This window comes from Myotis brandtii, unplaced genomic scaffold (genome assembly GCF_000412655.1).
Source record: "Myotis brandtii unplaced genomic scaffold, ASM41265v1 scaffold565, whole genome shotgun sequence".
In the NCBI taxonomy this organism is placed as follows: domain Eukaryota; kingdom Metazoa; phylum Chordata; class Mammalia; order Chiroptera; family Vespertilionidae; genus Myotis; species Myotis brandtii.
In genome coordinates this window covers 882,498-905,005 of record NW_005370105.1, presented here as the reverse complement: position 1 = coordinate 905,005, position 22,508 = coordinate 882,498, and the positions used below count along the sequence as shown (strand labels likewise).

At 44.4% G+C, this 22,508-nt stretch overlaps 1 protein-coding gene across 1 annotated transcript in view; it reads right to left on the bottom strand.

Moving 5' to 3' along the window:
- Positions 1-227: 227 nt before the first annotated feature.
- Positions 228-22,508, bottom strand: part of COL11A1 (collagen, type XI, alpha 1) — a gene marked incomplete at its 5' end in the record, with an annotated part of 146,727 nt that continues 124,446 nt past the window's right edge. Inside the window, 18 exons of the mRNA XM_014549666.1 lie at positions 228-1,942; positions 3,190-3,423; positions 4,866-4,934; positions 6,505-6,617; positions 7,951-8,200; positions 9,361-9,414; positions 9,503-9,538; positions 9,638-9,691; positions 10,290-10,397; positions 11,266-11,319; positions 14,723-14,776; positions 15,485-15,592; positions 15,757-15,810; positions 17,602-17,655; positions 18,637-18,690; positions 19,172-19,225; positions 19,482-19,589; positions 20,426-20,479. Of these exons, the coding sequence (XP_014405152.1) occupies positions 1,796-1,942; positions 3,190-3,423; positions 4,866-4,934; positions 6,505-6,617; positions 7,951-8,200; positions 9,361-9,414; positions 9,503-9,538; positions 9,638-9,691; positions 10,290-10,397; positions 11,266-11,319; positions 14,723-14,776; positions 15,485-15,592; positions 15,757-15,810; positions 17,602-17,655; positions 18,637-18,690; positions 19,172-19,225; positions 19,482-19,589; positions 20,426-20,479 (1,659 nt within the window). The remainder of the gene's footprint in view (positions 1,943-3,189; positions 3,424-4,865; positions 4,935-6,504; positions 6,618-7,950; positions 8,201-9,360; positions 9,415-9,502; positions 9,539-9,637; positions 9,692-10,289; positions 10,398-11,265; positions 11,320-14,722; positions 14,777-15,484; positions 15,593-15,756; positions 15,811-17,601; positions 17,656-18,636; positions 18,691-19,171; positions 19,226-19,481; positions 19,590-20,425; positions 20,480-22,508) is intronic.

Here is a 22,508-nt window from a genome sequence, read left to right as displayed (position 1 = left end):
TTTAAATGTAACCTATTTTTATTTTGCAAATAGAGTGTTACCAGGTGGTGATACCAGGTGGTGATCTGTTTTAGACAAGTGGAGATTTAAACAACTTTTCTGAGAAGGATATTGTTCTTCAAAAGTGTAAAACAATTCTAACCTGGCTGGTCAGCACACAGAACTGAAAGCCTTTTCTGCAGAAAGCGATTTGGAACCTACTTAAGAAAGAGAATGACCAGCCCAGGTAGACAAGACTTGAGTTTATTTATACGATTCATATCTCCCTTCTCCAAAGGACATTTACAAACTTAATTTCAAAAATAAAAGAACTTCTGAAGGACACACGTTCACGTTTTCATGTCAACATTACAGGTATGCACTTTTGTGATAAATTATCGGTTGGAAAGGGTCCAGTGGAATCTGGCATCAATTAACTTAACACTTCATATAAGCAATAATAAAACATTTATTTTCAAGTCTGACATATATTACTTAAAATAGATACAAAGTTCAATTTGTAATTTTTAAATTTTACTGCTATTTCAAGCTACCTGAAAGGAAATACCTTAGTGGAAAAAAAAAAGTTTTGATTGTTTTTCATAACTATGAATTTTAAAACAAGCACTATTAGTAACAGTCCACCATATGTACTTTAGCAGTTAGGTAGGTCTGATAATGAATGATATTACCTTGAAAGCAAAGAAAGAATATTTGTTGGGCAGGTGCAGGTAAAATAATTTTTGGAGACTCTCATAATATGCAACCTAGAATCCAATTCAAGAAGTTGATTTGTTTTGAAAAGTATAACATTGAACATATTCATAAATAATTGCTTAGCTTCCCACTTTGAATATTAACCTGGGTAGCACACCGAAGACAAGAGGTGAGATAAGGTAGTAACAAAATTGTACATCTGATTGATGGAGGCATCCGTGTGTTTTTAAATAGCTCCTCGTACGCATTTTCCTGTCCGAAAATATGAACTTGCTTGTTTTCCATGTATATACAAGTAGCCTGTGAGATCCTGGACTCTGGAAAGAAAAAAAAGTTGAGGTATAGCACTGAATAAAGCATCCAAATGCGTCTATTTGGCTGAAATTCATCCACGTTACTGTCAGCAGAGAAGTTGATGGACGTGCGCCTTGAAGTCTTCAGGTGTTTGCACCTCTGAGAAATTTGTCGTCGGCATCGAATAACTGAACCCCTCAACGGCAGTATATACAAAGGCATTTTATTGTTCATTGAAGACAGGGAATTAGAGCCATCAGAAATGACAACTTTATTTTTTTCATAATAATATATTTATTGCCATCGTAGTTCTGCGATTGTCGTAAAATTCGAGCCAGATGGAATTCAGACACACGCGCAAGTTTTGGACACGGACACAGATAACAGCATAGAACTGTACACAAAATAATTACAATTTATTCAACACACTGTTTTAGCACATCCTTCACGGATGGGAATGAGCACCATATCTTTTATGAATATATATTTCTCTCTCTCTTTTTTTTTTCTACAGCACCAAAGAGATCCAAATAGGAAAAGGAGAGGTGAAAATTGGGTATCAAGAATAAGGCTTGTTTCCATCTCAGCCACACTATCTTTTTTTCTTTTTTTAAATTATTTTCAAAGCTTTTGCCATGTGATTCTGCCCTCACTGATGAGGGCATCAGTGCTTCCTAACTGGTACATGTACACGTGACGAGTTGGTTTCTATGCCATCCTTACTCAGAACTCGCATGTGGCATCAAATGGGTGGGTGGCACCAAGGTATGTTTCCTGTAGATTTCACATGTTATTCGTCCTAATCTCAGCCAAGAAAACAGACAGGGCCAACTTCGAATCCAAACTTCTGATTCTGATCACCAAAGTCATTAATCATTACATCAACGATAGGGACTTGGTCAATTCTCGGTGTGTTGATTTCAATCACAGTCTTTTCGTAGCCTTTTCTGGACTGTAAAGTTAAGCAGAAATTGGACAAGTTATGCAATCGTTTTATAGTTTTAACACAGATGTTATTTTTTTTTCTTAAGCTTCTGAAGCGAGATAGGAAGATAAGAAAGGAGAGTGGAAGCACCAATTTATTATTATCGATGTCATAAGCTCTTCTTGTTATCACTTGTGTCATATGTGGCTTTAAATATTGAATGCTGACACCTCCATTTAGCCATAATTACCCAACTATAATACTCTAACATATTGCACAGTTGAAGAGAATCTTACTGAATTGATAAATGCCATTTAACAGGAAAACTAATGTTGGTATTGGGTTATACGCCTACATAAATAATACATCCTTATGAGTAGAATCATAATTAAAATAGACACAGGAATTAAATGCAAGAGGTGAAAGCACCGGTGTGTCTGAATTCTGTGAACAGCGACCGGCACGTTTCTCCTGGAGAACCCAAAGCACCTACTCCCTCCTCTTCGTGAGCTGCAGGTAGTTCCTCTCCTTCGACTGGGGGCACCTGCTCACTGGTAAAGGTGACTTATCTCCAGGATCAGCTAGAATGGGGCTTTTCGGGGCGCTCTGTGGGCCATTTTCTTATATGGAATTCCCAGTGTGTGGAAAAGACACTTCCAGAGCAGAAAAATAAGACAAATAACAGTGGCGTCTACAATGGTGTCATGTAGTGCCAACCACCAAGCCCTCATCAACAAAATACAGGGCTGAGAAGCATCTGCCGTATAAACTGAGTCCTTGATCTGTCATTTTCAAACCATGGATTAAGGAGGGCAACAAAATAAGGTTTTGGTGGTGGTGTTTTTTTTCATTTCAAGAATAACTAGCTGCAATATTATTCAGATATCAAGAATAATTCCATAAAAATAACCCACGACCCAAGATTACCTTCTGTTGTGGCTTTAAAAATGTGTCTACCTGCCCACCTGGCATGGCTCAGTGGTGGAGCGTTGACCTATGAACAAGAGGTCATGGCTGGATTCCAGGTCAGGGCACATGCCTGGGTGGTGGGCTCCATCCCCAGTACGGGGTGTGCAGGAGGCCGCACATCAATGATTTCCTCTCACTCTCTCTCCTTCCTGCATGCGTATCAGAGGTTTCCAACGTACTGTATTTCAACATGTCAGTGATTAGCAGCGAATCTTAACAACGGCCTTGCCTATGTGACATGGGACTTGGGGCCACACGGAGGGCCGTGTGCCGCCTGTGCCCGGGGCCATGGAGCCGAGACTCACCGCGCAGCCGTCGTGCAGCGCTCTGATGTACGGGCTGTTGTCGTGGGACATCTCCTCGTCGTTGGACCCCAGGAACCGGAGCGCTTTGCCGTACCCTCCGGTGGCCGCGTCGTACCAGGCCGCGGACTGGTGGCAGTGGTAGGTGAAGTTCTGCCGCGCGGATGCCGTCAGCAGCTTCAGGAAGGTCATCTGCACCATGTTGATGGCATTGCCTTCCACGTCCAGATAGGACAGCTGGGAACAGAAACGCCAAAGACGCGTCAAGACTCTGCTCCCCTTCTCGGTCCTAAAGGGATAAATCCCTGTGGACAGGGACCCGGGGAGCCGGGAGCTCAGAGCCATTTTCCTTTAAGGAAAGTGCGCGCTGAGGGTCAGGGGACCCGGAGCCAGGATCTGAAGCAACCGGGCTGTGTTCCCACCTGAGCTGCTGTGAGCACTGCTGATCTTTGGGAAAAAAATCACTTTATTTTTATGCTTCAGTTTCTTCATCAGAAAAAATTTTTGTTTCCAAATAGCCTTTCCTTGCATTTGTGTGTTTTCTAATAGTAACAGTGACAATTGAGGGGTGTCAGTGCGACGTAAAGTGAACTATGTTTATGTTGTTTGATGTCGCCGACTCTTTTAAAAATGTCATAGGATAGCAACTGGAAGTAAATTTTTACACGCGTTCCTGCAGCTTCCATGGCGGCCATGGTCTCCTAAGGCAGTTCCGGTCTTTACTGTTCAGCTCAGACCCGCCCGCTGGTCCATTCTCAGCCGATGGACTTGCTCATCCTTGTACCATCAGGCACAGTGCCTGGGATGGCGCAAGGGAAGGTGTTATCAGTAAATACTTGCTTTGGATTTAGTAAGAAAAATAGTTTTAATTGCAAAGTCTTAAAAACTGTCTCTTTTACCAAAGTTATAAATTGTGTTATGGGGGATAATCAACAGAGCTGGGCGCAGCTGAGACATATAAACTTAGATTTTTAGAAAAAATTAAATTCACCCAGATTATATTGAAATGAAATCTTATGGAAGTGAAGAACACAAAATGAAATTGTCAGAATCAAAGATACTGAGTAGATATATTCAATCTGATGTTTCTAACATAAACCATTTTAATGATGTCTATCTCAGCTAATAAAATGTATATCTTATTATTTTAGCAAATTTAGTATATCTGCATTTCTTTCGATAGAAAATTTTAGATTTCTCTAAAGTCTACACCACGGTAGTGTAAGAGCCATTGGTCCTGCTTCATATAATCTAGACTAGCACCGTTAGTGTCAAGAGAAAGGAAATTTGAGCCTCATTTACTAAGCTCTAGAGCAGTGGTTCTCAACCTTCCTAATGCCGCGACCCTTTAATACAGTTTCTCATGTTGTGGTGACCCCCAAGCATTACATTATTTTCGTTGCTACTTCATAACTGTAATTTTGCTACTGTTATGAATCGTCATGTAAATATCTGATATGCAGGATGTATTTTCATTGTTACAAATTGAACATAATTAAAGCATAGTGATTAATCACAAAAACAATATGTAATTATATATATGCTTTCCGATGGTCTTAGGCGACCCCTGTGAAAGGGTCGTTCGACCCCCAAAGGGGTTGCGACCCACAGATTGGAGACCCACAGGTTGAGAACCGCTGCTCTAGAGAAACCATTTGCATGTTGAGGTAACAACATACCAGTTTTCCTCTCTTAAATTCACTGAACCAGCTTCCCGGCTTCTCCTTTGGCCACGATGAAATTCTCACCTGTTGCAAAAGAGCAGGGAAATCAGACAGTCGGTAAATATCATGAACAATAATATGTGTGTACACATCAGTAATTTTCAGTAGGAGGGAGATGCTAAAGGGCCTACTCTGGATGACACAAAATGACACAAAGGGCCAACTTGGAGATGGATCCTGGGAATTCCCATTTAGTGAGGACGAGTCATTTTCTTGGCTTTCTTTCATTGCTCAGAAGGGGAAAGAATCTGGTAAAGGCGAGCGAAGGGCTGCAGGGAACACAGCTGGGACGCCCAGCTCACCCCTTGCCATGGATGCCCTCACAGCACCGGGTGCCATCAGCCGCCTGGCGGGTCCCACCAGCCACGGTCGAGCCCTGAAAGTCCCCCGCCAGCAACTGAGGCGGATGCGACAGAAAGCCGTTGGCGGGAAGCGAGCCTGGCCATGCCCTGCTGGGAAGAATGGCCCGAGTCTCTCATGGATCTGCGTGGATCGTTTTGCTTTGCAAAGAGGTGCGGCACATACGGCTCGCCTTATGGCAGGGAACTGGAGTCATCGGCGTAAGGGGCGCATTTTCCTCTTTGCCACAGGTCTTGGGGCTCCAGGAGCTCTGTGATGCTCCGCCGCGTGCCGTGCGGGTGGGAAATGGAGTTTGCTTTGTCTCCTGCTCCTACTCCCCACGCTGCACATAAAGCCTCTTGTTTTGACTTAGGGAGTTTCTGTAACTGAGACCCACGCCATTTCCTAAGAAAAATGTCGTTTATTCAAAAGCCATAAAGGCAACATTTCCCACCTGTATTGTGTTTGGAGACTATAATTATGCCAGTGAAAAATCTTTCATTATATTAATAATTAGCCTTTAGCTTTAAAGATAGAACTCAAATGTACTGATACTGCTAGGTGAAAACCAAGAAATGAGTTTGGCCCTAGCCGGTCTGGCTCAGTGGATAGAGCATCAGCCTGTGGATTGAAGGGTCCTGGGTTTGATTCCGGTCAAGGGCACGTATCTCGGTTGCAGGCTACTCTCCAGCCTGGGCCCTGGTTGGGGTTCATGCAGGAGGCAACCAATTGATGTGTTCCTCTCTGTCTTTCCCTCTCTCTTCCACTCTCTCTGAAAATCAATGAGAAAATATCCTCGGTTGAGGGAAAAAAAAGAAATGGGTTTGAAGGGACTAAACATTTCAAAAGCATGCATGTGTGGAGAATACTCTTCTTTTATTTGAAAAAGTAATTCTTTATGAAGCTGTATTTCCAACATAATACACAGCTGTGAGTTCTACCACGTGGTGGGTGGCGTGAAGACTGCTACACATGCACTGAAACCTGAGGATCGGCTGTGTCGTGGAAAGCCCTAGAATTTGAGAGAGCACACAGGTGCAAAAAGAACACACGTGGGTAAAAATACAGGAGAGAAGTATTTGTTAACGCCACACATCACTTGGTGCCTTATTCATGTTTATGCAAATGGAATGCTCTAATTACTCCGTAAGAAAAGCAGATGAATGAGAATGTGACAGCATCATTTTCCTGTTGAGTTCAATATTGCAAAAACACGGCAGGAACTGTCACAGTCACCACCAACGCACTGGCTTACCCCCTCGGATTTCCTGTCTGGGTAAATGCACGTCTCGCCGCCCGACGTGAAATTGCAGTAAACCTTGAAGGAATCTCCTGAGCAGCCTTGGTTAGGATCGATCCAGTATTCGCCTGGAGGCAGGGAACAATACGTCATGGACAAAGGTCATGGGCAAACTCATGCAACTGCATTCTGTATCCAATTTCATTAGAAAGAGAAATAAGGTAACATAAATATCCACCCGTCTTTCCCACAGGGATTTCTCCTACGCGTTCGGTCGTCTTGGGGTCTATGTTCCAAGAGGTAAAAAGTGACCCTTTTGTCTTGTCTGCCTCAGAGCTGTGCCCGTACCCCAGGTCCTCTGCCCGGACACCCGTTTTCCTTCCTAGCACGCCTCTTACTTTCAGGTCTCGGCTTCCATGCCGCCTCCTCAAATAGTAACCTCTATTTCTCATGCGCAATGAATCGCACGCACATGGAGGCAGATATACACTCCACCCTAAACCCCGTCGGCATTATTTACCACTGAAGGCAGCCAAGTAGAACAGCCAGGGTATATTTTCTTGGTTTACTCGTTGGTAACAGTGGAGGCGGTGGGAGTATCTACTCGGCCTGAAGGATTACCCTTGAGCCTTACTTTACAGCGAAAACTCCTCCTTGCAGTAACTGTCCTCTCCTCTGCACGGGGCCCTCAGAGGCAGGTGGATTCTGTGCATTTAGAGGCTGCTTTCTATTAAGCCGTTAGCTAAGTGGCGCAGAGCACACTGTATCCTGTGAGTGACCGTGACGGTGGGGTTAGGTGGGTGAAGATGGTAAATAGGTATGAGCAGTTGCTCTGGTTGTTGGTGGAAGGATGAAACACATTTTTGCTCCAAGCTATCCTAACTCATAAATACTCTGCTCATTGGATCAAATACGATTCAGTTACGCTATTTCATCATGTTGATTTCACTCATATTAATGTCAAGCATGTTAGGGTATAGGATATAAATAATCATATGGTAACATGCACATATGCGTGCACACATCAGCCCCATTCTGTGACTATTACAAGGCAAAGTGCATCTCTGTTATCTATAATCATCCAAAAATGATCTTGTCATAATTTAATGAACCCTTATTTAACAGACACGGGTTTTCCAAAGCAGATCTTGCATTCCGCAGCATAAATGACTTTTTCTGTTACAAGATGGGAATTAATAAATCATTGGCTCTCGCTTTCTTTGGAGACTGTATTAACACTTAACGAGAATGAATGAGCTGACACCCGCCCGGGAGCTGAGAGGCGCCGTACTTGGTCATGTGCCACTGACTTACCATCAGGGAAGTCAGGGTGGCTGAGCTGCAGGTCTTTGCACGTGCGGGCAGAGACTGTATTAACACTTAACGAGAATGAATGAGCTGACACCCGCCCGGGAGCTGAGAGGCGCCGTACTTGGGCTTGGTCACGTGTCACTGACTTACCATCAGGGAAGTCGGGGTGGCTGAGCTGCAGGTCTTTGCACGTGCGGGCGGGGTTGGTCTGCGTGCCCATTGGAAACTTCATGTGCTCAATGTCTTGTTTTAGGGAATTGAGGGAACCGAATATTTCCTCCATCCCGTCCGAGTAGTCGAGAGTAGCGTCCCCCGCGTCGGCCTGCATGCCCTCCGTGTGTCGTCTTGTCTTCTTGGGTGACAGGATGGGTAGAGGCTGGATGACTTCCCCAGGTGGACCCTGCGAGAGAGAGGACACACAGGCCTTGTTTCCTGCAGATCTTAGTTATTGCTGGTGACGGAGCACGCATTGGCGTGGACCTTCATCAGATGCCTGCTCTTGTTTATTAATTAGTCCTCATTTACATGCCTTATCCCACAATTAGCTTTCAGTCCCTGAAGATGAAGCACCACTTTAAGGCTCTTGTGCTAAGGAGGTGTCTACTGTGCTTGATGATAGTTTATATGATGATACTTCAATCTTTTACAAATACACCTTAGCTTGTTTCAAACATTTATAAATGAACAAACTCAAAAGAAATGCTACCAGACTTGCGTTTACACTAAATCGTTGATCCATATCGTTATGGGTTGAACTGTGTCCCACAAAAGCCCACATGTAGAAGTCTGGAGGACCAGCACCTCGGGAGAAGACTTTTATTTGGAAATGGGGTTGCTGTGCAGATAATTAGTGAAGTAACAGAGCAGCAGGGTGGGTCCTAGACTGGCCTCCTTGGAGTCAGGGAAGATGGGGGCACAGAGACCGGCCTGGACAGAAGTCAGCGTGAAGAGGCATCAGGAGAAGACAGCCACCGACTAGCCGGGGGGGAGGCCTCCCTCAGACCTGGCCCCACCGCCTCGGAAAGGACCTGTGGCACGCTGGTCTAGGGCTTGGGCCCCTGGGACTCCCGGTCAGGAAGATCCTGCGGGTGAAGTGCACTAATCCCCCGCCAGCTGGGAAGCAAGCCCCCCACCGGGGCCTGAAGTCCTTCCCAGGGGTCGGTCGCTCAGTAGCCTGAAGCCTGGACATGCCAGCGTTCACACGTGGGGGTGACTCATCGCTTTTCTTATCATTAGACGCAGCGGGAAAACAATGCCAACCTCGGCGCTGTTTGCTCTGAGTGTCAGATATACATGTATCTGTGTGGCAGACCATCAGCTGCTTCCATGAAAATCTGACGTCAAAATAGATGCGTTTCTTAGGAAACTAATAAGAACAGGACTCCCCGAATAGAGATATAATGAAAGCATCTCTATTCACACAGCGAAGCCAACGCCAGGACAAGCCTCGGCGTGCAGACCGAGAGCTTCCTGAACGTGGCTGCTCCCCCTCCTCACACATCTGGAGGCATCGTCTCGGGACCCTAAGAACCACAAGGCCACTCGCCTCCAGGCACTCACCGGAGGCCCGGGGGGCCCTGGCAGACCACTGTCGCCCTTCTGGCCGGCGGGTCCCTGTGGAAAAGAAACAGGAACAAGATGAACAGAGAACAAGGCACCGGAGGCGGCCTCGCTGCCAAGGGCCGAGGGCGCAGGTACTCACCGTGGAGCCTTTGTTCCCCTTGGGACCTTGAGGGCCCTGGAAAACGCAAGAGCAAATCACAGAGATGAGGAGGGTGTGTGTCTCTTTGGGGCATCTGTACGTTTACTTTAGAAAACTCTCTTTCCTGGTACTTACTGGTAAGCCTGGAGGACCGGGGGGCCCGATGGGACCAGCAGGGCCTGGAATCCCCTAGGAGAGAGGCAGCCAAGTTAGAGGGTTTTTCTCAGCGTCACAGTGCCGTGGTTTGCATAGCAGCCACAGCGCAACATGCAGAGGACACAAAAACACGTGAGAATACCAGCAGGGCCTGGAATCCCCTAGGAGAGAGGCAGCCGCGTTAGAGGGTTTTTCTCAGCTGTCACAGTGCTGTGGTTTGCATAGCAGCCACAGTGCAACATGCAGAGGACGCAAAAACACGTGGGAAGAGCTTACGTTTCCCATTGTCTGTCTAAGAAGTCACTTTGCAAGATAGTCTATTTCATGTTGCTTCAGTGTCTACTTACATATTCATGTTCCTGCAGCCTTCAGAATAATGATTTGCAAGTGTTGGGGATCAATACCTGTGAGTGCAATTAACTACTGAACTGTAATTTCTGTGCTTCGAACTTGTCATGCTTTTAATTTATTTATTCTAAGGTGAAATAAATTTCTCTTTGAAAACACCACTGACTCCAGGAGATTAGAATAAAGACGCTCTGAATCGCCTCCTCGGTCAAGTTGAAAGGGCTGTGCACGTGCTGTGTGTGTGTATCACTGGGATGGACAGGAAAGTCATGTCCTTCCTCACCCCATCGCCCTTCGCTCCTGGAGATCCCTGGGTCCCGGGCAGCCCTCTGTCACCCTTCTCGCCTTGTTCCCCTGGAGGCCCAATCAGGCCAATCAAACCAGGATGCCCCTGTGGGAGGCAGAGAAAAGAAGTGTTAACACTATAGACATCACAGCCCGGTGGTCACTTATAGTCATAAAATAATTGCACATTGAACTTGTGAAACGAAACTTGAACTTTCTGAAAAGGCTGTGGGATGAAGACCCGCTCTGCCCACACCTCACAGGATCGTTTCCTCTGACATTCAGACCGTGCACAGGGCTGGGAGCCCTGTGGCAGGACATGCTTTCTAAAAGTAGCCTCTTCAGTGTTGCCTTTACTGACAGGGAATTCCCTCAACCGCAGGACCAACAATAACCAGATGTGAGATGCTGGTGAGGTAAACAACTGGAGAGTCATTGTTTCAATAAGCATCTGATTTTATGCGAAATGACTTCTATTAAGAGATTGTGCAGTCTTTAAGAGAGATACGGAAACTTGAAAATAATCCAAAAATATTCATGCCGTTCCGAAAAAGGCTTATTTTACCAAAAAAAAAATTATTTGGTGCAGCTCAGGATACATTTTGGGAGAACAAATTATTATTTGTAAGATAACTGTTCAAATTTTTACTTCCATGTTTAAAACATAAAAGCGGGCCTTTTGCTATTCCCTACATTTACTTCTGAATTCCTATTTTAGCATAACCTTGTGCTCTCTCCGTATGTCCCTACAGGGGCACTGAGAAAAGGCAACACTGCATTCCGGTACCTTCTTCATGCGACTGTGTACTGCCTCTTGTCTAAATCCATCTGGAGAGCTAAGGACTGATGGCATTGTCCTTGGTTAGAACAGTAAAGACAGTCTTTGAAATTCCCCTTTCGGTGCTTTTAATCTGCAAACGTATTGTCTCTGCTACTAGAGTATCAAAACTGTAGGAGGACAGACTTATTCTCACCTTCTCGCCCTTGGAGCCAGGGTCCCCTTTGAGGCCAGGTAATCCAGGGGGTCCCTAAACAATGAGAAATAGCAAACACACAGAGCGGGTGTGAATGAGGGAGTCCCGTTACTACCCCCAGAGCAAGTTCGGTTTGGGTAACTCTGCCAACTTCATCTTGACCAAGTTTAAAAAATATTAATGACCGACATTTATTTTTCAGAATTCCAAACTATTTTGCACATTTAAAAGTCTATGGTTCACTATTTAACCATAATAATAAAATATATTAATGATCATTTTGATTAAATAAATATGAAGACAGGAATAATAGTGTTTCAGTTGAGAAGGGTAAATTGTTAATTGCACTAATTTTAGAAGGAGGGATTTCCAAATAACATCTATTCAATCAAATATTTTGACATTAAACTCAAATTCAAAGATTATGCTATTTCAAAGATTATGCTATTTTAAAAACCTCAGTTTGGCGTACACTCGGGAGAAAGGTCGCGGTGGGTGGGAAAGCTGCTGGGGAGGTTGCTTGCTGGGCATGGGTAGTCTAGTGACTACTCCTCCAGCCTGGATCCGGTCACTCACTAATTGGGTAAACTTGCGTCTGTCACTTATTATCTCTGAGCTTTATGTAGAAAAGCATTCTAATAATAACAACCGTGTCACAGGATTGTTGTCATGAAAGAAAAACCAGTCCTACAAAAAGGACTGCCTAAACTGGAGTACAATGTAACTATTAATTATTATTCCTTTTTGCTATGCCAATCGGCTTTCTCATCGCAGTCTAACAGAACCAGCAAAAGTGCCAAAAAAAAAGAAGAAACCCTAGGAATTCTAACTGCTTGGGCTTAATGGGAACAATACCAGACATTTATTTGTGTTTCTAATGCATTTTAAATCGTTTCCATGAATATTATTCATGAAGGAGGTACAGGAAATTCTTACTTAATACCTCTAAGCTAATAATCTCTATGAAATTACAATATCTAAGGAGGAATTTGCCAGGCAAAAACCCGTTTCGAGTCATTTCCATCCGCTGGAAATAGAAAGCGGGGAAGATCTGATATGAGCAGTAGTTATAACTAACCCTCTGAACCCGGGACACATCAGAATACTAACTCTGCATTTAAAGCTGTTATTCCAAGTGGACATAGTTCCTAGTTCCCCTTTAGGATACTGGAAATGGAAAATCCCTAGAGAAATACATAATTCATAAGTAACACAGTGAACGAGAAAACGGGGGATACGTTCTTAAGTGTCTGGAACACACAGACATTCCCTGCAGCGCCGTGCTTTGATAAACATCACAAAACTCCGCTGCCTTAACGTTGCCAGGCACTGCGATATTGTGAAATAATATTTAATTTGGTCAAAAGCAAGCGTGATGTTGTTTGAACATGCTAATCACTATGGACTACTGCACACCTCGACCTGCTTACAGAGAGTTTAAATGTAGCATAAAAATAAAATCAAACTGCAGTTTAGTAACCAGGCTACCAATTACTCAGGCCTTTGTGGTTTCAAAGAGAACGCTGTCGGTTCTTTTATTGATCAGCCTGTGAAAAGGGAATGTGAGGTAGTTCTAAGGCAGTGGTTCTCAACCTTCCTAACGCCGCGACCCTTTAATACAGTTCCTCATGCTGTGGTGACCCCAATTTCATTGTTACAAATTGAACATAATTAAAGCATAGTGATTAATCACAAAAACAATACGTAATTATATATGTGTTTTCCGATGGTCTTAGGCGACCCCTGTGAAAGGGTCCTTTGACCCCCAAAGGGGTCGCGACCCACAGGTTGAGAACCGCTGTTCTAAGATAAACATGTCCAAAGATGAACACTGAGCAGTGTTTCAGCGACACTGGAATGAATAAAACACAAATAAAAGCTGAGACCCAAAACAGAGATGCTCACCTGCCTTCAAAAACTAAAATAGTTCATTAAACATCCTAACATCCAGAACAGAGGCTGTGAATGTCCTCATGTTACAGATGAGGAACTTGCCGCTTAGAAAGCAATGAGGACCTTTCCTAAAGCCCCTCAGCCAGTCAGTGGGAGCGCTTGGTTTCAAAACCGGGGAGCTTGGCTCCAGGCTCAGTGACCTTCACCATGATCGGCTCCTCCTCGCTCAAATCAAAAGAGTTGCCCACAAAAGTCAATCTCCGTTAGCTGAGTCTGAAAGATCATTAAATGGCCATGAAAGACACCCTAGAGATGACTTCTCCTGCTCTCACCTTTTGAGGACCAAGCAGCATCTTCATTAAAATTAGATATCACAGTCAAACGCTGTGAAAAGCAACAATATGTCCTTAAAACAAGCAGCCGGAGAGGGGTGGGCACCCATGCTCTCAATCTGACCCTTTCCAGGCCACACTGGGCCCGAATGGGAATGGGTTTGAGGGGGTCAGCCCCTCCCTCGCTCTGTAAACGCAAGTTTACCTAAGAGCCGCCTCTGGGTGGCCTGTCTGGTGGTTTGTTTTTAATATAACCATTTAGCCAGAGGACGTCTCCAGCATGACTGATGTTTTTTATTTCATCCAGGGAAAAAGGTCAGAATACTTACTGGAAAAATCTGAAATAACATGAAAAAAATCCCTGGTGAATTTTAGGGTGACATTAAGGCAAAGTGCTTTCTTTCTCCAAGCTCGGACTCTGCAGCCAGGAGCGGCCCGTATTCATGGAGAATATTCCCTAAATAGTGCAGACGGCCGGAGCGGGGGTGGGGGTGGGGGGGTGCAGGGCTGGCCCACGGCCTGTGAGGTCGTGTGCTGACTTGATAATCTCCTGCTTAAAGTCACTCAAAACTTGGTAACTTTTATTCAGTCACTAAAATAACTGATCTTTAACTTTTCAGAGAAAGTTAAAAGACACTCATGTTAGAGGAAATTTTGGTGACATTTTTACTAAAAGGAATGACCCCAATTCCCGGAATAATTAAGATTGTGAGACCCAGTTTAATGGCTTTCTGAGTATGTAAATGTCTCTGAGATGATTAACATATTCATGATCAGCAGCGTTTTGTAGAATTTAAGTTACTATATGGAAGTCCTTGCTTATTTAAAGTAGTGAGCGTCACTCGCAGAGCCTGCAGGACTGACAGAACATTACTTGGTGAAGGAATCCCTGTTGGACGGGGCCAGCGCTGCTCTTTTGAATGCAGGGCCCGGAAAGGCAGGCAGCCACATGCATGTGGGAACTGTCCGTGTTTGGAAAAGACCTGGCCAGGCCATTGGTGGGGAAACATTTTTTTCATCCAAGGACAGAACAAAGGAAAGATCTAATCATGGGGCATATTTTCAAAAGAACCTATCAGTTAGATTTCTTTTCCTCTTCTCCAGTGTAAGACACTTCCTTGAATGTTGCACAAAATAGAGAGCAGTTTATAAGCTAGAATAACGGAAACTGTAGCTCATAAACGATTTCGTTTCTGGAATCCTCCCCTCCTAACAGGAAGGGTGCTACTCACCAAGGGACCGGGTGGCCCGTCTTGGCCTGCAGCTCCGGGGAGACCTTGTTCTCCCTGTGAAAAATAAACAGGATTAATTTCTTAAATGAACAGAAACATATTCTTTTATTTTAATTTTGGAAGAAAGCAAACATTGCCTGTGGAGTCCCTCACGTGGAGAACTCCTACAATTGTAAGCAATCTCGAGGCTTCTCCCTTTGTGTGGCGTTTGTCTACAGGCACAGGCGCGTGCAAGCACACACACACACACATGGATGCATGCGCTAGGTATAAAAATATGACATCTTTGTGATCTTAGGGCAGTGATGGCGAACCTATGACACGCGTGTCAGAGGTGACACGCGAACTCATTTTTTTGGTTGATTTCTCTTTGTTAAATGGCATTTAAATATATAAAATAAATATCAAAAATGTAAGTCTTTGTTTTACTATGGTTGCAAATATCAAAAAATTTCTATATGTGACACGGCACCAGAGTTAAGTTAGGGTTTTTCAAAACGCTGACACGCCGAGCTCAAAAGGTTCGCCATCACTGTCTTAGGGTTTCGTTTTCTACTCTGCCTTTATGAGTTAGAATTACACCATGAACTAATTAAATAAATGACATACTGAAATATTTAAGATTTTCATTATTACATATTTCCCAAATTCCCTTCAAACATCCACACTCTAATTTATAAAATAGTGCTGACACGAACATTTTCATTTAGAATTGTGATGTGTGTGTTTTTTTTAAAAAAATAAAACATCCCAGATGCTCACCACAGGCCCGGGGATGCCCCGAAGGCCCTCCGGACCGGGCTTCCCGGCGGGGCCCTGAGGACCAACTGGGCCAGTCTTCCCGGCAGGACCTTCGGCACCTGCTTCCCCCTGTTAGAAAATACAACACGGCACACGTGACCAATGAGGAAACATGTCTTATTTCATGAAAAGTGTTAAATCTAAAAAAACGTGTCAATCTAGACATTGGCCGTGTATGCAAAGCCGTGTAGGCATCCGCTTTGCATACGTAAGACGTACACAACCGGCCTTACCTTGGCGCCCTTTTCCCCTTGCCGTCCCTCTGCACCTGCTGCTCCCGGAGGACCCTGCAAACATCACACAGTCAGACCTCCTCTGCACTTACAGGGTCACCTGGGACGTAAAAATCTCGGCATTCCTAAATCTTGTGGCCAACTCATGTAGAGGAGTCATTTATGTTGCATAACCTCATATTCAGAGTATCAAAGAAAACGTTTTGAGCTAGAAATAAGGCATTATAATCCCCATGATATTTACATTTTGTTCCTAATTGATCTCAAGAAAATTGCATTCATTTCCTCCCAGACTCTCTTGTTTTACTTCAGTTTTTGCAAAGAATTGTACTCAGAGTCAGGGGCTGAGATTGAGGTTGGAGAAAGGAGTGGAGATGGTGCTTTTTAAGGCTATCATGTTTATGTTATGTTAATCAGCTCCAGAAATTATTTTTCAGCAAAATGCGTGGAACAAACTTGGTTTTTGAACAGCTGTGAGGCTAACTTGGGTCTTAGCATTTCACGGCTTATTGATAGCAGCTACATACTCTTCTAGTGCCTGAAGGAAATACACTTCTATTCTCAAGTATTACCAATGCATGACAGGGTATCCGTGTACTACAAATGACAACTTAATTCCCCTACTTGTTCAATAACTGTTAGAGTGTTGAATGTCAGTATCACCACCACTTGCCACATTCTGATCAATATTCTATTAGGAAGGCTTAGGTGTAGGATTCACTCATGGAAAAAAAAAATGGTAATACGTGTGAACACATGTCTTGCCATTGCTCCTTCGGCACTGGGGTGTTAGAGCCTAATGGCTGTTGGTCTATCTTTCCGGGTCTCCAGTGTGGGGAGACCAAGGAGAGGAGGAACGTTGCTGTCATAAAGCAGAGACAAAGCTTACTTAGGCTTTCATGTTCTGGTGACTGAAGGAGCGTAGTGAGAGGAGGAAGGGAAAAGGGGTACTTGGTCAATGAAGAGAAACTGCATTCCAAGAAGATATTTACTACAAACCAAATTCATTTCTGTGGAGAGAAATGTCTGTAAATAGCAACTCACATTGTGGAGAGAAATGTCTGTAAATATCAACTCACATTTATGTTGCTGGGAGACCAAAGGAAAACCTACTACACTCTGTCTACAAAGACCGGGTGTGAAAATGCCCCTAAAATAAAGCTACCAGAGGAAAACAGCTCAGTCTTTGGATTTCTTAGGGAGACCGAGCTCAAGAAATATATTTGGTGTTTCCCACCTATCCACGCACAGAGTATGTGGCAAAGATTCTAGAGGAGGAGACTAGAGAGGCGGTTCCACAGAAGCTGTTATAAAACAGCACAGCAGTAAGGACAGGGAGGGAAATCTAGCACCTGCTGGAACCAACCTCTCAACAAGGGCTCTGTGTGTATAGCTCACTGTAGTCTCCTGTTAAAATCCTCCCTCCGCTTCCAAATCAGAGACGTTTGCCCATGGAAAGCGATCTAACGTTTCCTGCTGATGGCTCCCGGGCCCATTCCCTGGATCCTGCATCCAGGTTTTCAGTTTCTTAGGTAGCCTGGCCTATGACAGTCCATCTCGCTGGGATGCGCTGGAGCTGACACTAACAGCCCAGGACACCTACACAGAGGGCGGCTGCACAGACATGGAGACATGGGAGCTGCCCTCACTGTGACGGCTCGGCCTGTCGGCCCGAGTGTGATCCAGTTCCAGAGGTATTTTCACAAACTTAAGAAATCACCCTCTTCTCTAGGAAGTACATTTCTCAACATCATTCTAATGCACCGCTCACATATACAGCATATGAATTCACACACACAGTGGATAACGCGTGGAAGTTTCCAATAAATAATTTTAAAAACTTACTCTTTTCCCAGGAGGACCTGGCGGGCCCGCCTCACCAGAGGGGCCGGGAGGACCCTATAAAATGAGAAAAATACGTTAAAGCCCCTGGGCGCTGTGTTACGGCCACAACGTTTTTCAGAATCAGGACTGAAACCAGCCCTCCTGCCTCATCTCCCCACATGGCTCTCCTGGAGAATCTCCGCCCCTCTTCCAATACCGCGCCTGCCTTTAGGGAACTGCAGGCAGATACCTGGTGAATCCACAGTGAAACTTCCTCAGAGCCGGAAGAAAGCGGATCAGAAATACCGTGTTCCTTTAAAAAGTGCTCATTTCTCTGACAAGCACCCAGTAGACGTGCTAACTATAGAATCACGTGGGCGGTAATGCCACTCAGATCGCATACATCTGTGCAGCCATGAAACGATGCGTCTCCACCCTCCCTGTGCCACGCCAGCATCGCTACGCCCAGGAGCAGGAACCTGCCGGGCGATGGCCCCGGCGCCATCTGCACAGAATGAGCCTGAGCTCCGAGGGTAGATCCCCAGGGGGGACGCTCTGGACACGAAGCTGTGCTAGAGGAGCAGCGTGTCTCTGGCTCCTACTCAAGCCCGTGCCCTCCCTGACCAGCCACACGTGGCCACAGCCCACTCCTGTGTCATTACCAACAGCAGCAGCAGCAGCAGAAAGCCAGCACAGCGCTGAGCTCGGTGAGGTCAGTAGCCGAAGGAGTGCATGCACCGGACAGGCCCTAACCTGGCTTTCTTTTCTGGTCTTACGTGTGATTTCCAAATGGCTTATATCAACACGAATGGACAGACAGCTGAATCTGATGCAGTCGGGCAGAACCTGATGTGACTACATTTTTTTTTTATTATGAAGGCTTTGCTTATATTTCTTAAATCACATCGAGTTAGAAACACTCCATGTAAGTTTGCCTTTTAACTGGAATTGAAATATACCTGATAATTCTTTCAGAAAAAAATGGTTCTTTCTGATTTTCTTTAAATGCCCCGAGGCTAGGTAAAGATTAAATAAAAGCAGTGTGTGCTTCCTCACCGGCTGCCCCGGGTCTCCATCCTCACCCTTGTCACCACCGACGCCATCTTGACCCTGTAACGGGAACAGAAAATGAGCCCAACATTTCTCACTATTGATTCACTTTTATCTGAGAAAAGGGTACAGTATACGGTCCTAGTCCTTGAGCTAAATTATTACCAGGAGGACACAGTATTCTGCTCTTTCTGTTGTTCTTTTAAGGACTGTGGTATCTCTCACTCTTGCCATAAAGATTTGTGAAACTGTGACCGCATCAAATTTAAAATGTAGTATGCTCTTTTTAATAAAATTATTTTTATTGATGAAACGTATTACAGATGTCCTCCGTTTCCCCCCCACTGTCCCCCCCAGACCTTCCCTGCACTATTGTCTATGTCCATGGGCTATGCACTATGCATGTAAGTTCTTTACTTAATCTCTTCCCACCCCTCCCCCTTCCCTCTGAGGTAAGTGATTACATTTTTCTGTAATTATTAGCCATAGAGACACTGGGAACACCCCCCCCCCGCCCCGGTTTATTTTCCACGCTACTCACCGCAGGGCCGGGCTCCCCGGGAGGACCTGGGTCTCCAGGAAAACCAACAGGACCCTAGAAGGATGTGTCCAGAGGGAAGGAAATAAATGAAAACTATTTTTTAGGTATTCTGACGTTTACGAGGTACAAGTCATGGTATGTCCCTGTGAGAATGTCTCCCTTCTTCTCTTAGCGCTGCTACAAATGAAGGCAGTCCCGGGAGGCTGGGTGGAGTGTACGCAATGATGAACAGTCTCATGATTTCTCGTCTTCCTGCGAAAAGCTCCAAAGTGGCCTTGACTTCGGTGCCACTGGGAAGGGACCAACTTACCGGGTTGCCTTTCGGGCCATCGTCCCCTGGCGGCCCCTTGGCGCCGGGAGGTCCAGCCGCGCCGGGGGGCCCCGCTTCCCCTTTCTCTCCTCGTTCTCCTTTGGGGCCCTACACAGCAGAAAGAGAGCGGTTACCTTACAAGCTCTAAGTCAAACCTGTCCCCAGCTTTCAGGCGTTTTCATCTATAAGCCAAGCGCGGCTCTAACTGTAGTTATTCGAGGACACTGGAGATCATCTAGCCGCCTCCTCAGATGGGGAGGACGTGGACCTCGGAGATGCGCAGACCTGCACTGAACTCCGAGCTGCCATTTCCTAGCTGGGCTTCTGGCAATGCGTTCGGTTCCCCGGGCTTCCTGCTGGGAACGGGGTCACCTTGCATGACCAGATGAGGAGGCATACGAAAGAGAGGACCGTACCAGTGACAACCCAAGCAGTGGTCGCCAGGCAGCGTGCGCTTTTATAGAGTGAGAGCCACACCGAGGGTCCCGTCCGTGCTCTCAGGACGCTCAGCGTTTTGAATGAGGGCGACTCCATGCTCCAGCTCGCTTCCCGCTGGAGGAGAGCCCAAGGCTTCCCCCAGGGGTCACACTCACGCCAGGTTTAAACGGATCTCAGTGAGCACACGGCCATCCTAACACAATTTAAACATTTTTTTTTTGGCTGTAGCATGTTGGTCTGTTTATTTTGTGGACAATCCTCCACAAAACTGTAGACGATAAACAGCTCAACTCCGAATGCTCTACCTTACGCAAATGTGACTCGTGCAATGTCTACATTAAAACATGTGGAGGATATGACAAAGTATCCCACGGACACGCTCCAAGTGTCTGCTTTTCTTACTGGAAAGGCAAGGAAACAACCGAGTGATAGCAAGGAGTGGGTGACGTGTCACAAACGCTCAGGGGAGCCCCTGGCCGCCCCCCGGAGGAAAGGCCCGCACTTACCCCCGTGCCTGCTTCCCCGGGTGGCCCTGGGTTTCCTGCTTCTCCGGGTTCACCCTGAAATGGAGAGATCGGATGAGCATCAGGACACGGACGTGAAGGCTCACATTTGTGAAACCACCTTCAGTGACGACCACGATGTTTGAAACCAGCCCTTCGATCAGTCTCGTCTCTAAAAGGCAGGGAGACTTTTCCTTCTCGGGGAAGAGGCCAAAGCTACAACTCTCATTGGTTAGTTACCAGGCAGGTCATTCACCCCGGGTCCCACCAGCCTCACAGGACAGACACCGCTGCTCCCAGCCCAGTGTGTATTTAAGTTTATGGATTCAACAATTTCAGGTATTTTTGTACCAAAATGTGAATTTAATTTATCACTGACAAATAAGCAAATCATTTGGTAGTATTTTGATTCTCCTGTAAATGTATTTAGTAGAGGCCTAAAGAACATAGAAACGGAATGTATTTATAAGATGCATAAAGGTACATAGATACCAATTAAAACTGCTCCTTTTGAGGATGTACATATTATTAATTTGGATGGTTATTTTTCTACCTTAGCAGACTGGTAACTAAGCCTCCAATAGGTTTTAGTTAGGAAAGTCTGTTACTAATTCTTTGAACTTAGAATGCCTGCAAATATTCTATTCGAGTAATCATCCGAGAGAAATAATGTATCAGTACATTCATGTGCCATGTTTATCCACCAGATCAGAGGTACCAGCAATTCTGAGGCAGAAATGGTTCTAAATTTTTTTAAAATGTAAGGCCTGAATGCTCTTTAACATTTAACTCTACTCTCTCAAATATTCCCATTGCTCATACATTTGTTTGAAATGCATTACATTAAATAGAAACAGAATCCCAGGGCGAGGCTATCTTATGTATATAATTCCTTCCTCGATGAAAATATGCACATATTTTAACTTCATGAATTATCTGCATAACGACAGAAAACATCAAGTACTTTCACTGTGTATAAGTTATTTTCTTCTCAAGATGAGTAGCAAATATTTCCAGTTTTTAAATAAATCTTACAAGTAATATTTATTGAAATATTGTATTTATATTATTTACAAAGCAATGAATCATTCAGCCATCTGAGTATGATGGGATGATATATGTGATATTTCTGTCATTATTCATTATTCATATCTTCAAAATAAATCTTAAGTAGTTTGCCATTCAAATCAAATGCTTTCTACATGGAATATTATAGTCTACTGCATGAGTTCACTTAGATGTGAAATTTAAAAGTCAAACTCATACAAGGAGAGAGTAGAAAGGTATTTCACAAAGCATACCTGTACCAGAACATCAAATTGTACATCTTAAATGTATATGATTTTTATTTGTCAATTATAGCTCAATAAAGCTGGAAAAAACCCACAGGAAATCAGGCCCTGGCCGGGTAGCTCAATTGGTTAGAGCGTCGTCCTGATACACTACAGGTTGGTTGGTCAGGGGATCAACCGATGATTGCATAAATAAGTGGAACAGTAAACAACAAGTTAATCTCTCTCTAGAAAAGTACACAAAGAAATACAGGAAATCTATTGACCATGCACAAAATATCTTCTTAGCCACCACGTTAACCCCTGGTGAGACCACAGAAATTGGAACTGGAGGGAAAATAACTATTTTTCTAGTCACCCTCTGCATATTTTGTTGATGTGTTTTAATCCTTGTCCACTATAAAGTTAAACTACTTTTCTTAAGGATTATTTCCATTTTTTCAAATGAGGAAAATGACAGGTGGCAAAAAGATGGGTTTGAATAATTGTTAAAATTTAAAGACAAGTTTTTACTACAAAAATCTCTTCATTTAGAGAACACATCTATGTTCATTTGTCAAAAGTTCATATGCAAATTACCTTTTGTATATTACAGGCAGGTGTGCACAAAATAAGTGAACAATTATTTAAGAAGAAATTAATGTTGTGTAAATGTTAAGTAATGTCCCATTTAAAGGCTTTTGAATAGGACAAAATTCCAAGTAAATAAAATGTTAACGACAAGCCTACATCAAATGGATAAATTTGTATTTCTAGTATCAACAAAGCTATACCATATTCCTTCTAGAAAGTCA